The sequence below is a fragment of the Cydia pomonella genome, chromosome 2 (assembly GCF_033807575.1).
Source record: "Cydia pomonella isolate Wapato2018A chromosome 2, ilCydPomo1, whole genome shotgun sequence".
Lineage (NCBI taxonomy): Eukaryota > Metazoa > Arthropoda > Insecta > Lepidoptera > Tortricidae > Cydia > Cydia pomonella.
This window is the reverse complement of record NC_084704.1, coordinates 17,815,787-17,834,366: the sequence shown is the minus strand read 5'-3', so window position 1 is coordinate 17,834,366 and position 18,580 is coordinate 17,815,787. Positions and strand designations below refer to the sequence as shown.

At 38.2% G+C, this 18,580-nt stretch overlaps 1 protein-coding gene across 1 annotated transcript in view; it reads left to right on the top strand.

The window, feature by feature from the left end:
* Positions 1–18,580, top strand: part of LOC133530486 (muscle-specific protein 300 kDa-like) — a 188,502-nt gene that overhangs the window by 100,016 nt on the left and 69,906 nt on the right. The window contains 12 exon segments of the mRNA XM_061868397.1: positions 226–3,953; positions 4,316–4,493; positions 4,583–4,768; positions 6,670–7,017; positions 7,102–7,362; positions 7,457–7,927; positions 8,006–9,304; positions 9,594–9,767; positions 11,891–11,992; positions 12,622–12,859; positions 13,082–13,416; positions 13,544–15,994. Coding sequence (XP_061724381.1) covers positions 226–3,953; positions 4,316–4,493; positions 4,583–4,768; positions 6,670–7,017; positions 7,102–7,362; positions 7,457–7,927; positions 8,006–9,304; positions 9,594–9,767; positions 11,891–11,992; positions 12,622–12,859; positions 13,082–13,416; positions 13,544–15,994 — 9,771 coding nt within the window.

The following is an 18,580-nucleotide window of genomic DNA, read 5'->3' as shown; positions in this document are numbered from 1 at the left end:
TTTTTGCCGTAGATGTGTTCCCCAGTGCATTACAAACATGGTAGTCTATTTAACTTTCACGTATCATATCTGTATAACTGGGGCCTTATAAAGGGTTAATATGTCTATCTATAATTAGAAAATAATAATTATTTGGCGGGTACTAATAGTAGTTGTCGTAGTTACAGTATAACTCTAACCACTAAACTACAGTGACACATATTTTATAATTATGTTTATTTTCAGGTTATTTTAGCAAATCTAAAGAAAACAGAAAACGATGTTGACAAGCTATCTGACGAGTTTAGTGATTTAATAGAAAACTGCAATGATACAAGAATAACTATGAACTTGCAACAAATGACATCACGATTCCAATCAGTGCAATCAACGGCGAAAGAATTGGTTAAGAAATGCGAACAAGCCGTTAACGACCATAACGCTTATCAAGAAAAGTATAACCAATGCACGGATTGGATAAAAACAGCACAATATTCATTTGAAGAGTGTAACAAAACTCTATCTAACACTCCTGAAGGTATCAAAGCCAAACGCGAAAGCCTAAACGACTTATTGAGCCAACGTCGCAATGCTACCCTACTAGTCAATAACACCTTTGAGTTGGGAGAGAAACTGTATCCTTCCACTTCACCAGAGGGCAAAGAATTAATAGAACAGCAGCTTCAAGACATCCAACAGGCTATTGATAATTTATATGACAGCATTACAAAGGCGGAGCGTGATTTAGATTCTGAGTTAAACAAGTGGTCATCGTTTGAAGACAATCTGAAAACTGTGCAACAATGGCTCAGTGCCGCTGAGAAAAATCTACCAAAAGAAATTGAACTCAAAGCTACGTTAGACGAGAAAAGAAATCAACTTAACGTATACAGGACATGTCTTCAAGATGCTATCGCACATCAGCAAGATATTGCAAACTTAGAAGCAAGGGCACAGAGTCTGCCCGACGTAACTAAAGACATTACAAAAGAAATAAGTATGCTTCAACAACGGCATAACGCTATTCTTGCCAGAGCAAAGTCTTTTGTCGAGCAGTATGAAGCTATTGTAAACAATCATCAGCAATATACTAAAGCGGTAATGGATTTGCAAGAATGGGTAGAAGCTACCCACAATACCGTCCAGCTTTGGGGTGATGTCAATCTTGAACGCGTTGCTTTGAGCAGCAATTGCGAGAAGCTCAAATCTTTGCAGCATACTTTACCTGAAGAGAAAAACCGTATAGATAAAATACGCAGCCTAGGTGAAAAAGTGTTACCCGGAACCATAAGCCATGGTCAGGCGAATATAAGAAATCAAATTGACGCTTCTCACCAAGAATGGGAAGGTCTTGTGTCTTTCATTTCAAAAACAATCGAGGCTTTGGAGAATAAGATACAACAATGGAATGAATATGAAAACATGAAAGACCAGTGCTTGGCCTGGATAAGAAATACAGATACGCAAATTCACGCTGTAGATCTCAAGGCAACGTTAGCCGAGAAACAAGACCAATTCAAGAAATTCCAAGAGTTGCAAGGAGAGGTGAGGGCTAAAGAACTAGAAATCGACAATATCACAGAAAAAGCACAGAACCTTTACACTGGTGTGCTAGGTCCTCGTGGTTCACAAATATCAGACTTGTCTGTGAAATATCAAGCGTTATCTCAGAAGGTGAAAGATCTAACAAACAGGTGGCAGCAATACGTCAAAACTCACCAAGAATTTACCAGCAACGTCACAGAATGCTCTCAATGGATTGAAGAATTAAGAGACAAGTTGGACTTCTGTGCTGACTTGAGCTCTTGCTCTCAGGATGATTTAGAAACCAAGTTAGTATTAATTCAAAACCTTCTACTTGCCAAGGACGAAGGTTTCACTAAAGTTCAGTCCCTGGTTGAACTTGCTCAAAATGTTATGGCGAATACGGCACCTTCTGGACATGATGCTATCAACAACTCTCTCGTGGCTTTGCAAGAACAATGGTCAGCTCTTTTGTCTAGAATGATAGAGACTAAGAACCTACTCGACGATTCGGTCACAAAATGGGCTGGATTCTTAGAACAAATACAACTCATAGAAAAAAGCAACACATGGATGGAAAACATGCTAGCAGAGTTAACACCATACGAATCTTCTATGTCTGACAAGAGAGCTCAACTTGAAAAACTTAAAGAAGTTGAAGAAAAAGCAAGATGCGATCGCCTTGAAGTCGATACTTTGAAAGCAAAGGCAGCCGAAATGCTGGCAAGCGGTCAGCAAAATCAAGTAGCGTCTAAAGCTCAAGAATCACTTAACAAGTTTGACACTTTGTATGATAAAATCAAGAAACTGTTAGCAGATAGAGAAGAACACTATAAAGATCATAGGTTGTATAAGGAAGCCCATGATGAGCTGATCCAGTGGCTGAGTAGAGCAAGAGAAAAAGTGCCATCATTGAAAACTAAGCCTTTAAGTGATAAATTAGCGATTGAGAATTCGGTTGCCCCTCTGGATGCTTTGATTAATAAACAAGCTCAAGGGGAGCTACTGTTGGAACATTTACAACACACAGGTGAAGTATTGTTAGCAAGCACTTCTCCTGAAGGACAAATTATAATCAAAAATGAAATGAAAGCATTGAAAGAAAGCTTCGATGACTTATTCAATGAAATTAAGCGACAAAAGAGTCAACTGGAAGATACTGTGAATCAGTGGCGTGAATACAAAGACGAATATGAGAGATTGTCTGATTGGTTGCAGCAGAAGGAAATCCACATCAAGAACCACAAACTTGCTCTGCTAGGCACAGCCAAAGAAAAGGGCGCCCAAGTGAATGAAGTGAAATCGATTGTGGATCAGCTGAACAAGGGTAAAGCTGAGATCGATAAATTTAATGCTTCTGCTGCAGGCTTACTATCATCGCATTTAGATACGTATGTTAATAATCAATTGAGACATCTTAACTCGAGATACCAAGTATTAGTGAACATGGCAAATGATGTGCTCAAGAAAGTTGAAACTAACTATGAACAACATCAGAACTATGACGATAATTATGTCAAGACCAAAAAATGGATTGATGATGCTTGGGAGATCACACGAAGCGGGAGTGACACTGGTAGCAACAGCAGTAAAGACGCTCTGCAAAAACGCTTAGAACAAATTGAAGATCTGTTAAAACGAAGAGAAGAAGGTCAAAATTTAGTACATGCAACTGTAAACAGCGGAGAAAAGGTGTTACGTAACACAAGATCCGATGGTAAAGACAAGATCAATACACAATTAAAAGAACTTCAAAATGAATGGGACCGTCTTGTTAAGAAAATGACTACAGCTAAAGTTCACCTGGAAACTGCAATGCTCCAATGGGCTGACTACAGTTCCAGCTATTCTCAACTGCAGCAATGGATTTCCGACAGGGAAGCTAAATTACAAGAAGTGTGTGAGCAAAAAGTCGCCAAGTCCAAGAAAGGCCAAGACCGTCTTGCAGGTCTTACGGCTGGGCTTAGTATCGGTGAAAGAAAAGCCACGCTTCGTCAAACAAACAATATTGTTCAAGATATTGTTTCGTTTGAACCTATGATTCAGTCCGTAACTTCTAAGGCTTCAGAACTTATGCAACAGGCTCCGGCGTCTGAGATAACCAGCAAGTATGAAACGCTTACCAAACAAGCTAAAGACTTATATGAAAAACAGAAAGAAACTGTCGAACAACATCAAGCTTTTATCGATGCTGGTACAGACTTTGTCCAATGGATTAGAGCTGCCAAGGAAAGGTTAGGAAAGTGTTCGGATGCTACCGGAGATAAGGAATCATTAAGCAGCAAGATATCGCAACTAAAAGTATTGGAAAGCGAGCTGCCTGAAGGCCAGGCAAAACTGCAGAAAGCTCTAGAGCAGGGTGAGATATCTTGTGGGCTAGCTGACGATGAAGACAGAGAGGAAATAGAAGAAGAAGTGGCGCTAATGCAGGAAGAATACGATACATATGTGTAAGTGTTACTCAGCTAAATTTATATTTATTACCCTACTCATATTGTTGTGCTTCTGCCGGTGAGTAAGGCTGCTAGAGCTCAGCGAGGGTGCGGAGTGTAAGGGTTGGAAACGCGCATGTAACTCCTCTGGAGTTGCAGGCGTACATACGCTACGGAGACTGCTTACCATCAGGTGAACCGTATGCTTGTTTGCCACCGACGTCGTATAAAAAAATGTTTACGTCGGTTGCACGTCGTCCTAACACTTTTACTATTATGTGTGTGAGTTACTTCGTTCCTATTCCAGATCTGTGCATACAATGTTTTGTCATTCTTTTGCTTTATAATTATTTGTATTTATGTATAAATTTCTATTTCAGTGAACATCTAAATAACACCAAAGCTTTAATAGAAGGAGGTATTGTAAAATGGACCGAATACGAAGAGCAGTACAAGGAAGCCTTAGACTGGTTGTCAAAGACTGAGAAATTAGTACAATCGTTCAATAAACTGCAGAACAGCCTGGAACAGAAGAAAGTTGTTCTTGAAGAGTTCCAGGTAATAATGACTTTATGTTGTCACGTCACTTAATGCTACTGATATGAACAAAAGACTTATTGTTAATTACCGTATTAATCATTTTATAGGGGCACCTTCAAACATTATTCGATTGGCAAATTGATTTGGATAAGCTGAATGTGCGAGCTCAAACCCTGCTGGAGACGTGTTCAGACACTAGGGTGTCCAATGGCATCACTCAACTTACCACCAAGTACAACGCTTTGCTATCACTTGCAAAGGAAGTGATGAAGCGTCTTGAAGTACATTACCAGGTAAATAATAAAAAAATAAATATAAAACCGGCCAAGAGCATGTCGGGCCACGCTCAGTGTAGGGTTCCTGACCGCGGGCCAGGAGCATATATTATCAGTACCTCCCGTCTGATACTTTGTCAGATTATACTTTAGACGCTATCGTGAATTAAAAAAATAGTCAGCCAGTTGTACCGCGGTGGAAAGACCGTCAGTTGATGACATGAATATGTAAAAAACTCATCGCTTCTCGATTGATACTGTGTCAGATGATAGTTTAGATGCTATTTTTAAATTAAAAATCTGTCAGCCAGTTGTATCGCGGTGGAAAGACCGCCAGCAGGTTACATGAAACATATAAGAAATACGCGCATTACCATTTATGTCCGCAAAGTATGCGTAAGTATGCTGGCTGTACCGCGGTGGAGAGACCGTCCGACCGAAGAAAATCATACTGTCCGCTATGGTTTTAATTTAGTGTCTTGCTTAGGCTCTACTTCCAAGTTTTTTTTCTTATTTTTTGGACCTATGGTTTCAAAGTTAGAGGGGGGGGGGAGACATTTTTTTTTCTATCGGAGCGATTATGTTTGTTGAAGACCCCTAGTAGTTTTGAGAGACCTTTCCAACTCACCCCACCTCACCCCACACTTGACTACGGAATCCTAAAAACCGTCAGCCGGATGTATCGCGCTGGAAAGACAGAGCTTGACTTTTTTATGATAGTAATAAGTAATAAAAATAACCGGCCAAGAGCATGTCGGGCCACGCTCAGTGTAGGGTTCCGTAGTTACTCTTCCGTCACAATAAGCTAAACTGGAGCTTAAAGTATAGTAAATTGTTAACCAAGGGATGAAACGGTACCTTTCACCCGAGTTAAACAAATAGGCAAATTTGCATAATCAGTACCTAATTAAAGTAAGTCTTTTTACTATGAAGGGAAAACTTTTTGCGATAACTCAAAAACAGCTAAACTGATCATGTCCGCTATAGTTTTCATTTAATGTCTTTCTTAAGCTCTACTTCCACGATTTTTTTCATATTTTTTGGACCTATGGTTCAAAAGTTAGAGGGGGGGGACACAATTTTTTTTTCTTTCGGAGCGATTATCTTTGAATATATTCACTTTATCAAAAAATGTTTCTTGAAAACCCCTATTACTTTTAAAAGACCTTTCCAACGATACCCCACACTCTAGGGTTGAAGCGAAAAAAAAAAATTCACCCCCACTTTACGTGTAGGGGAGGTACCCTAAAAAAAAAAAAATTTTTAGATTTTATTGTACGACTTTGTCGGCTTTATTGATTTATATATCCATGCCAAATTTCAGCTTTCTAGCACTAATGACCACGGAGCAAAGCCTCGGACAGACAGACAGACAGACAGACAGACAGACAGACAGACAGACAGACAGACAGACAGACAGACGGACATGGCGAAACTATAAGGGTTCCGTTTTATGCCATTTGGCTACGGAACCCTAAAAACAACGGGTTGCAAAACTTGAATATTAATGTGGTGCATTTTTGATATTTTGGTATGGTTAGGGAATAATTTTGCACGAATTGCTTTATCAGTATAAAAGTACTATCATTTATGTGGTAAAATACAATATTCATTTATTGCGCTATCGTACACAAACATGACAATTTATGTTTTGTAACAGTTTTTCGATCAAGTCACGTATCCGTCTTACGAATTTTCAATTTGACGAATCTGTCGGTCACGTGACCTGTCGCGAGTTTAACATTTTTTCCCCATCACAAAAAGTGCACAGCGCCGCTAAAGAAGTTTTCACTTCAAAAAACTTAATTTCGTGCATGTTCATCAAAGAGAAATTGATAGTATAGAAATCTGTCTATAGTTAATAACTTTGATGTTCATGAATAAAACGAATGCATATTATCTCGCCATATATTTTACAGGAACATCAACAACATAATGCTCTTTATGGTGAATGTCAAGATTGGCTGGACAGAACCAGAGAAAAACTCAACCAATGCGCTGAAATACCGCACACGTTGAGTGAGGTTAACAGCAAACTTAACACTGTAAAACTTTTACGCCAGTCTCTGGAACAGGGTCAAAACAAGCTGAGGTATCTTCTTGAGTTAAAGGAGAAAGTAACTATGAACACCGAACAGGCCGGTGCAGCCAAGATTCAAGAAGATACTGACAATTTGAAACAAGAATTTGATAAACTTATCAACGATCTTCAAGATGTGAGGAACAAGTTGACAAGCAGAGCTGCCCAGTTTGATGATATATCTAAGGTAACTATAAATTCATGGCTTTACGATAAATACAACTTGTCAAAAGTAATAAGAAATTAAACATTACCTTTGTTTCTTTTTCAGATTCACAAGTTGCTAATAGAATGGCTAGATGATATTGACCAAAAAATACAATCGGATGACTCACTTCTCAATGATTTGTCAGAAAAGAAAGCAAAACTAGAAAAATTCAAGACTTTCAACCGAGATATAGAGTCTCATAGCGATCTGGTGAAGAGGTTGAAGGAAAAGCTGCAAGAAGATGCTTCACTGAAATCCAAGGAAATCGACGATACTTTGAAGCGTTACGAAGATATCAAGAAGACAGTTAACGATATGATTTCTGTAAGTAATTATTTTCATATATATTGAGTCTGAATTAATATATTATGTATTTGTAATTTATTTAGTTTCATATCTTCTTAATTTATATTTGCAGAAATTGGACGACTATGTCAACTCCCATATTCAATACAAAGAGTCATACGACAACTTCTACGATTGGATACGTAACTGCAAAATGGAAATTCAACAATGCTCTGACTCGCACGGAGAAAAGGAAGAAGTACAGAAGAAACTCCAAAACGTTAACAAAATCATCGGATCCTTACCTAAAGGGGCCGCCCTTCTTAATAAAGCAATCGAACTTAGTGATGCTGTACTGAAAACTACTGGAAATGAAGGCAAAGATAACATTAATCAGGAAATTAAACAATTAAAGATCGAATGGGAGAACTTGCAGCAGATTTGCAAAGACACTAAGAAGTTACTAGAAAAGTGTCTGTCTGCGTGGTCAGATTACTTGGAGACTTCCGATAAGATGAGCAAGTGGGTGAAAGAGTTTGATGATAAACTAAAATCAGTCCAAAAGGTTGAGAAGATCACGCCAGAACATCTTGATAAGTGCCGAGTAAGTCATAACCAGTATCATTATTATATAATTTTTTTTTTTTATAAAGTATACAATATTGATTAATATTTTTTACAGGAACTTCTGGCAGAAGCATTAGGACATAAACATGTTTTGGAAGAACTTAACGACAGGTGTGAAAATCTCATGGAACTCAGCGCATGCGCTTGGGTCCGTGACAAAACCGTAAACCTGCAGACTGAGTACACAACTCTGTTGACCAAAATACAAAGTCTTGTTTCAAATGGCGAAAAGAACTTGTCAGACCATACGGAATTCATAAAGGCTAAAGATGAATTGCAGCAGTGGTTGGAAACTGCACATGGAACCGTACATGATTCTATTGGTGTTGGTGACATAGATACCACGAAAGATAAATTGGAAACTGTCAAACTTGTAAATAACCGTATGACTGAAGGACATCATCTCTTAGTCGTGTTACAGGAAGCATTCAAGAAAGCGTTGAACAACACCCCACCTGAAGAACAGGATGGTCTCCGAAATGACGTCAAAGTCCTACAAGAGAGCTGGGATCAGTTGAAGATTGATTTGAACTCTATCACGGCTCAGCTTAAGGCTGCTATTGGCAAATGGGAGGACTTTGAGGAAACCAAGAACAAAATGAATGAATGGATTAATGAAACTCAGCAAAACCTAGATAAAGTCCCGCCTACAGGCGGTGAGCTTGGTGAAATGAAGACTTTGCTAGAAAAATATAAGCACATCGAGGATGAAATCAGTAACAAGAAGCCCGAACTTGAAAGATTAAAAGGTGAAGCTGCAGAGCTTAGCAGCTGGGCAAAGAAACCTGCAGCTAAAGAATCTGTCACCGAGCTAGAGAAAAAGTGCAACGCTTTGAAAGCCAAATGCGCAGCACGAAAGGCTGAATTGGAATCTGAAATTAAGGACTATAATCAGTATCACCAATCACTGCAAGACACTGAAAAATGGTTGCTGCAGATTTCATTCCAACTGATGGCACATAACTCCTTATACATCGCAAATCGGGAGCAAACAGAGGAGCAGCTAGCCCAACATGCTGTTTTGTTAGACGACATCCAAAAGTATCGCACGACGCTTGACGATTTAGAAGGCAAGGGACGAGCTCAAATCGAGCGTTATGAAGCTAGCACTCCTAATATTCGTGATACGGTTGGGAAACAGTTGAAAAACGTGAATGACAGTCATAAGTCTCTGCTCGCGACCGCTTTGCAGATCGAGCGTCGTCTTAGAGAAGGTCTCGCTAAATTCAAGGAATACGAAGACACTTTGGAAAGTATTCTTAATAATTTGGACGAGTGTGAACCAGCCATTACAGAATTAGACGTGCCTGTCGACGGATTATCCCACGGCCGTGACTTGCTGGACAAAGCTAGGGTATGTGTTAAAAAAATCTGATATCATTTCAGTCTGAGTGTTGCGCAAATTTGTAATACTCTCTGTGTTGCGATAAATCTTATTAATCTCAATCCAGGATTATGCAAGCAAAATTTGTACTGCGGCTCGCGCAAATTGGAAAAAAATCAAAGCCAGAATTCGATCCGACGATTATGCGTCTCCTCAATTCTCTTCACATCTGATTTTGAATGTACTTCCTGTACACCATTCAATCTACTCTAGGGCGACAGCAACAGCAGAAATCTTTACTGCATTTCTTTCACCACAGGCTTTGCACAACCGCCTCCAAACGGAGAAGAGCCGGCTGTCTGCGGCCGTGGCCGCTTGCTCGGCAGCGGCGGCGTCCGTCTCGCGGCCCTCGTCGCCCGCCGACTCGGCGCCGCTGCCCATCCCGCCGCGCGAGCTGCATGTGCGCGCACGACTCGAAGACCTAATTGACCAGGTACTGGCCGCTTCTGGATCCGTTCTCGCTTCTGGCGTTCTCACTTCTTTTTAAATGAATTTAGTAACTATGTATTTATGAGTAATTATCTGCTTTTGAATTCCCTAACGTGCTAATTCGTTCATGAGTGTCATTTCGATGCAATATACAAGTATAAATAGCTCATGTAGGCATGTACGTATTTGAATATTTGATTGTGCCAATGGCAATTTTTGTTTCTAGTTTTTTACATGTCTAATTAATTGTGTCTGCTTATGAATGACTCATTAATATTTGCAAGATATTATTTTACTGATAATTAATTTAATACATAGTTTAATTTCATTGTATAGTGCATTCTATGTTTAATCCATCTACTTCGAAAGTTCGCCAGGTCTACAAAAAGAACAGAACCAACGAGTACCTAATATCGATGTAAGGTCGTTAATGTTTACCAAAAATAATTTAAAATAAAGCATTGTTCTGTTTGGTAGTTAGTGAATTAATTGAGAAAAAATACACTCGTATTGAAATATTGCGTGTCTTAATTAGAGAAAACATATTTTATTATGGAACATTGCACGGAAATGTCTTAAGTGGTTTTAATGTAGTATATACTCGTATAAAGTAACATATAGAGTAGTTAGCTAAACTTCAGTTGGAAATGTATTTTTGTGCACCTGGTTTACTGAGTCAAAATTGTTCTGCTAAGAAACGAACAAATAATTAATTAGGATATTTTTTAAGTTAACATATGTAAGGACAGTTTTGTGTACGTTTAGACCTATAAATTATACCTACGTGCAAGAAGTGGCCTAAGATAATTACTTTTAATATTAAAGAACATCTTACTTTTCCTTTGTTAATAAACATTTATTACATTCATTTTCAAATATTTCTGCTCGGAAACGGCACTAACGATTTCGATTTAATTTGCTTTATGGTGGTTTACGAGGGCGAAAAGTCGATCTAGCTAGGTCTTATCTCTAAGAAAACGTGCATTTTTGAGTCTTTATATGTTTTCCGAGTAAAGTTCGGTCTCCCAGATATTTATAGTTAAATTAAACAACACTTAGTTAAAATAGTTTTGACTCGGTCTAGTCAGACTGATATGTTAATGGATAACAATTTTGCACTAGCAGTGATTTAGAAACATTTAAGTAGTCCTATACAATGTGTTTGTCCACGTATAGTCGAGCCGTTAACCACGTATAATACGATGAATTTTATCGACAAATCACCCCCCATACCTATGTTTTTTCTCAACCATTTTAAAACTGTACTCCTTCAAAGTTTTATGCTGCCAAACACGACTGCACTTGGTTAATGTACCATTATCTGTCCATTTACCTATCGCACATAAAAAAAAATCATTCGATAGCTTATGAATTAGGGCATTAAATTCAAGCATAAATGTTACAGATTTTTTTTCACAATTACTCGAGAATTGATAACAAAGATGCGATAGGTAAATGGACAGATAATGGTACATTAACCAAGTGCAGTCGTGTTTGGCAGCATAAAATTTTGAAGGCGTGCAGTTTTAAAATGGTTGAGAAAAAACATAGGTAAGGGGGGTGATTTGTCGATAAAATTAATCGTACTATTGTACTATTACTACTATACTACATACTATTGAACTACATCGTACTACTGGTTAACGGCTCGACTATACGTGGACAAACACATTGTATTGTAATTGTAATAAGTATATCTTCACAACACAGAGGCACAAATGTTCACTGAACATAACTCGGTATTCAAAGTGGTCTACTGACCTATTCTCATTTGGTAGTTTTAATTTGATAATTTTGAATACTGAATTTTAAATATGTGTGTTTGTACACTTTAAACGCTTTAGGTAAGAAAGATGATTGTTTTTGCCACGATTTAATAACGTGATAACATTTCAAGAAATTGTATGAAAATCGCCGCCTCGAAACGCCCGGGTTATTTTTAGCAGTTCCTGTCTATACAATCATATAGTTGCTGGGGAGTTTTATGTCATTGGCAATTAATGGAAATTCACCATCATATAAGTAAGCCATTAAAATCTTCTATCTTACCTAAATTTCACTACGCTAACCTGCACTGCCCGTGTTTGTGCGCGTGTTTCGATGTCTGTCATGCATGGTTTGTTATAGACTCAAGTGGCCGATCTATCCGCGCCGAATCGTATCGATGAATTACTAAAGAATGTAGAAGAGCCGGAGTTCGCCGAAAAGCTTGTGGCTTTCGAACAAAAGGTAACGCTTTATGGTCTAAAATGATTTTCATCATCTTATTGTTAATACAATATAATTGGATTATGAAAGTCAAGAACCTTCACTTGCTGCTTTGCTTTAGTGCAATTCATATTAACAAAATTAATTAAATGTTATAGTGATATTATTGAGTTAGATCCCACAAAATCCCGTTGTCCTGGATGTCAACATTTTTGCATGTAAGTCGTTCGCGGTTCGGCAAATGATTTTGGCATTTGTCGCTCAAAAGTACATAGTACAATTGCCATTTGAGCCGATTTTTCATCAGATTTAATAATTATTTCATAAAGAGATAAAATTTGGTGGTTAGGTAGAGTTCTCTATTCTGTACAACATAAACGCAATTTCACCGTATGGCCTAAAAAATCTTCCACCGAGTTACGAAAAAGCATGGTATTTGTAACTCAACGCAAATGTACATACATTCTTTCTATTCAGCTCAGAATAAGGAGCCCTTAGAGCCGTCAAAGAAAAAAAAATCGCCAATAATGTAAAAATCTGTCCATTTCAGGCGACAAAATTCTATTAGGTATATGAGCGCTACTCACCAGCTATTCACACAATATAACTCCACCTTCAATCCACAATGATTAACATACCCACATCTCCAGGTACAAAGCCACCTCGAGACGTTGGGCGATGCCGTCCAAGGCATGGAGGAAGCCATGAAGCAGGTGCTAGAGATCCAAGATTGGATCAATGTGCACAAGGCGCTGGCCCGCGATTGGCAGGCTAACCCGTCCAAGCTACGCACCGAAGCTGCCAAACAGGACATGGCGGCGATGAACGATGCACTGGCGTCATTGAGCGAGAAGAGAAACAGGCTGCTCACTGAAATACCAACCGAAGGTTAGTGACGTTTAAAATCTAAATATTTCAAAAAATAAAACCATGCTTAAAAAAGACGCTTCAAACAAGCGGCCTACCTTTAATTTTCTGCAAATATGTTTTATTGTTTAGATTATTTTAATTTCTGAGGAAGAGTAAAATCGAATAAATTCCATCGTAACCAGATATAGACAACGAATACCTGTAATAGTATGTACTAATGCAATCGTGTTTTCTCCTTAGGTTTGGAAGATGAAATTAATCTTGAAGAAGAACTAGACGAACTAGAAGATGCGATTCTTAAAGCCATTGCAAGGGAAAAGGACAATCAGGGCATTATCGACGATTACCGCAACAAATGCCAAGAAATCCACGACTGGTTCGACTCGGTGCTTAAGAAAATGTGCCTCGCAGACAAAGGGTCCGGCCTCCCCTGTCCTCAGAAGTTGAGCGCTTTGAAGGAACTTGCAGCTGAGTTTGAAAAGTCTGGGAAGGAAAAGGTTGATGGTATCAAAGCGGTCGGTTCACAAGTTATCAACATTGTTAGTAATCTGGAAAGCCAACAAGTTGAGGAGCAGGTAAGATTTATCATACACATAACATATCTGTTTTAATTTCTGGTTCAACTTAGTATAAAACATTATGTGGGTATCTCGACTTGAATATTCATTTCAATGGCAACTTAATCGTATTGTTTTTTTGCAGATGAAGTCTGTTGAAAGAAGATACAACGACATCTCCAAACGCATACAACGTAAGCTCCAAATGCTCGAAATTACATACAAGGCTATCGATGGCACTAAGAGTGAAGTAAACGCTCAAAATGATTGGATGCAAAAGGAGATTAACAATATGCTACATCCAGAACCATTGGGATATGAAAGTAAATCTATTAAAGAAAGACAAAAGAAGGTTGCCAATTTATTGAAAGAGGCCGATGGTAAAAAAACTATAATCGATTCTTTAGAAAAGAAGGTAAGCAACATTCAATCCGATCTGGAACCTTCCGAACAGACACAACTAGAATCTGAATTGGCTGAACTGTCTTCCAAGCAAAAGCAACTAGCAACACTTATTAAACAAGAAATAGAAAGACTAGGTCCATGCCACGAAGAAAGAAGAAAACTTGAAAACGACATAGAAAAAGCTAAAAATTGGCTTAAGGCTAAACTTGCAGAGATAAAAAAACTTGGTGGCCCAGTACCACTTGAAACAGCTAAGGTAGAAAAAGAGATCGCTATTCATAAAAAACATCAAGGTGAGCTGTCTGATTTCAACAATGACACACTGAGTGAAGTCATGCGTCAAGGCAATGCCGTATCCAAAGACTGTTCTCCCGAAGATCGTGCTAAATTACAAGCAATTTTAGATGACTTGAATAAATCATACACATCTGCTAAGGTAGATATTGACGATAAATTAGCAGCATTAAACAAACTTATGCATGGTAGAAACGACTTTGAATCTGAATTAGCTAAATGTCAAAGCTGGCTGAATGAGGCAGAAGTAGCAGCAACTCCTGAACTTAGAACTTCAAGCCTACAACTATTAGAAGAACAATTAGCCAAGTTTGAGAAACTTAGTAAAGAAGCAGAAGATGTTGAAAAGAATATTGGAAAGATCAAGGATAAATCTAAGGATATTTTGGACACTCTATCAGACTCGAATAAATTACAACTAAAAGAACAAGTAAACGTGTTGTCAGATCGATTTGCCAGAATTAATGCTATAATTAATGACAAAAAGAATATTCTACACAAACATATCAAAGATTACAAAGATATTGCTGCTAAGATTGCTGCAGCTCTGGAATTCTTGGCCGAAATCCAGAATAAACTTAAAGCTTTAAACAAACCAATTGGAAGCAAAGTTGAAGATGTCCAACCAATTATCCAGGCTTATGAGTCAATCTTAGGTGATCTCAAAAAGAACAAAGCAATGTTGAATGAGTTACAAGGGGGTAATCTACACGACTTACAGGATATTTTAACTCAACAAGATGATTTGATGGGCACTATTGAAGATCAAATATCAAAACTGAAAGTACTTTTACTGTTACGAGAACAATTCTTTGCCCTTATCAAAGAAATTAATGAGTTTATTGCCAAGTACACTGATCTCACATCTGAAATTGAGAAATCGAATGATTCTTTAGAAGACAAGATCAAACGATATGACGATATCATTGTAAAGATTCAAGGATGTGAAGCTTTATTAGCAACAGCAACTGATAAAGGTCAACAAATTGCTGCTGAGGGCACTGTTATTGATAGAAATAATATTACAGAACTCTTGCAGTCTCTCAAACAACAGTTGCTAACTTTGAGAAGGAATGTAGAATCGAAACGGCAAGAACACGAAAGAGCAGCTGCAGAACACAAGAAACTGGCATCTGATCTGTCTGAAATTTTAGAGTGGCTTCATGACAACGAAGCCGCTGTGCATTCACGACCTCTACTTAACAGAGACGTGGCAAGCGTAGACAAAAAACTTGCAGAACACGTCAATCTTGCAAAGAGTATTCAAACTTACCTGGACAAACTCACTAAAATTACTGATATGATCAAAACCGACGATGGAGTCCCCAGTTCATTATTAGAGATGGTATCAGAAGCTAACTCTTTGAAAACATCGTTACCTGCTGAGTTGGCCAACCGTGAGAAATATCTTCAAGATAACAAAAAATATAGGCAACAATATTTACAATTGGTCGAGAAACTAAACATCTGGATAAACGAAGCAGCTATTCGTCTAGATATGGGCAAAAATGGCACAGATTTTGAGAATATTGAATCAGATTTAGAAGAACACAAGTCATTCTTTAACGCTTCAGAACCGGAAATGAAAGACTTAATAGGAAAACGTATGCAAGACATTGTCGACAAAATCTGGCCGTCGTTGGCGGCGACGGAACAAGAAGAGCTATCTAAAGAACACCAAAAACACAATCAACTATTGAAGAATACTTTGAACTCTGCTAAGAGTCGACAGGCTCAGTTAGAGCAGGACTTGGAGATTTGGAAGGACTTCTGTCAGTTGGTGGATAAAATCAAGGCAATGTTGGATAAGAACGATATTAAGGACGAAGCGGTGACAACGGTGGACGCGCTAAGACTTCATCTTGAAAAGCTGAATCACGCTAGGAATGATCTTGAGGTGAGTTTTTATTACTTACTCGTATTTATGTCTCTAAAATAATTTGTTATGTAGATATTAGTGGAACCGTACTTGATAGCCAGCAATGTGCAATCAAATATGCTTGTGTCATAATTTATATTTGACAGCAGTACCTTCAAATCAGCCTATTAACCTTTATAAGGCAGATGGAATATATTTCTCACATGATTTTGAACTTTCTTTTAAAGTGGATAGGATAGGGTTCAGTTTTGCACAATTTCTGACACCATACCTTATAGTAAAGGTTTTTCATATTTCTTCTGTAGAGTTGAGGTTATTACAAATGCTAAAATTACATACCTAATTTTCACATTATGCCAGCCACACACCATAAAATCAACATTATAGTTGACGAAATATAACCTATTCGACATACAAGTTTTTTTATACCACGTCGGTGGCAAACAAGCATACGGCCCGCCTGATGGTAAGCAGTCACCATAGCCTGCAACACCAGAGATATTACATGCGCGTTGCCGACCCTTTTAAAACATGTATACTCCTTTTTTGAAGAACCCCATACTGTAGCCCCTCGGGAAAACCTCGGCAGGAAGCTCATTCCACAGCCGAATCGTCCACGGGAGGAAATTCCTCTTAAACCGCGGAGTACGCGACCACTTAGGTTCTAGGGTGTGAGGATGAGCACCCTGCCGACGGCGAGCGGTGCGGTGATAGAAAGCGGCCGTTGGCATCAAAGGTTCAATACGTACGGCTTGTGAGTTTGGGATCGTCGACGAGACGTTGTTCGAGAGATCGGTGCAAATTATTTCGTCAACCATGCAAGCAAAGATGTATTGATTCTATAATATGTGTAAAGACCAAGACAAATTTGACTTACGGCTGCGTACATTATGCGGTAGCTCTGATTGTCATACGTTGACTTTTGAAAATTCAGTTACTATAAAAGATATGGCGCCGTATAATACAGGGCCATTTGCTTCAGATGTCAATTGTAAGGGACACGTTTTATTTAGATTTTACATCTCTACTACAAGCAACATGCATTTGGGCAGCGGCCTCTAATCATTGATTTTTTTTCAAAGAAGCTTATGTAAAAAATCAAGTGGTGTGATTATCTGTCAAGCAAAAACTAATTTTGAAATATGTAACTGTAAAGACCTACTGTAACTATAAGAACTTTGAATCAACTTTTTGAATGTAGGCAGTAGCAGTAGTAGTAAGCAGATGTATTTTGTTTGTATTTACACATTCTTTATAGTCTGTATATATACGAGTATGCCCAGTTGATCGTCACCGACTCGAACGCAATAGCTCATATTTAAAATTCTGAATATAATTATGTGAAAAACTTCATTAGAATTTATAATGGAGTAACAGTCTACATGCTCGGATACCGCCTCGAGGTGCCGACTCGTATCTTTCTTGTTATCTTTTTAGTAAGTAGGTAACGTTTGAATATTGGTGGTAATGTACTTAATTCCTTCATGTTAAAATCTAACTTAATAAAACAGTCGTGTTACTTAGACACTGACTAACATACATCGCACAGCCTAAACCAATAGTACCTTGAAATTTGAGGTGTACCTCTATTCTTTAAATTTTGTAGAGCTCCACTAATTACATATAAACGCGCGACTTCGCGGGACACCGCGCCCGTTTAGTCTTTTCTATGGGAGCGCGGCGGCACGTGATTAAAAAAAAATAGTTGACTACAGCGTATTGAAATGAATTGTAGTTAATTATAATTGAGTTGAATTGGGAACCTATACATGAAAAATACGCAATTATAGTTTGTAATATGAAATCTTAATTCAACCCTTACAGTGGACGAGTAGAAAAAAAACCGGTCAAGTGCGAGTTCGTTTACCTCGCGCACCGAGGGTTCCGTACAAACTTTCCATTTTCTCATGTAACTATAATGACGAATGACTTTCGACCAGAAGTATACTATTACAAGATAGAGATCTGATTGTATTTTTCCTGTAATCTTTATGATAATGTTATTATTATGTAAAAAAATCATAATTAAACTTCGGGGATAAGCGGGGGAGATGGTTTTTTTTTTTACATTTTCCTTTATAAGTCAAATGATATCTACCCCATTTGACCGAGTAACTAGACTTTGAAATTTTTTCCCCTCTTTATATTGAGAATTTTCCATAATTAATATAAATAAATATATTTTTTCTTATTTTATATAAATAAAATAAGAAAAATACACTTCCAATATGTCTGGGTTAGCGTTGTTTATTACTATAGGGACCGTGCGCGTTGGAGGGTCTGCCATCTTGTGGTCTGAATCGGAACCATAAACGGGCACATTTACACGTCAAGTGTTTTCTTGTGCATAGTAGGTTCTGCCATCTTGTGGGCTACATCGTAACAAAAAACATCACATTTACGCCTCGCGCCAAAAATCTGACGGCTCCTGTGCTGCCTCCTACAGTTCATGCACGCTCCCTATTCCAAATTTCAAATCGATAGCTTACGTACTTCTCGAGATATTTAGCAATGTGACAGGCGGGCGGACGGACGGACGGACGGACAGAGTCGCACCACAAGGGTTCCTTTTGTACCTTTTTGGTACGAAACGCAAAAAAGGTT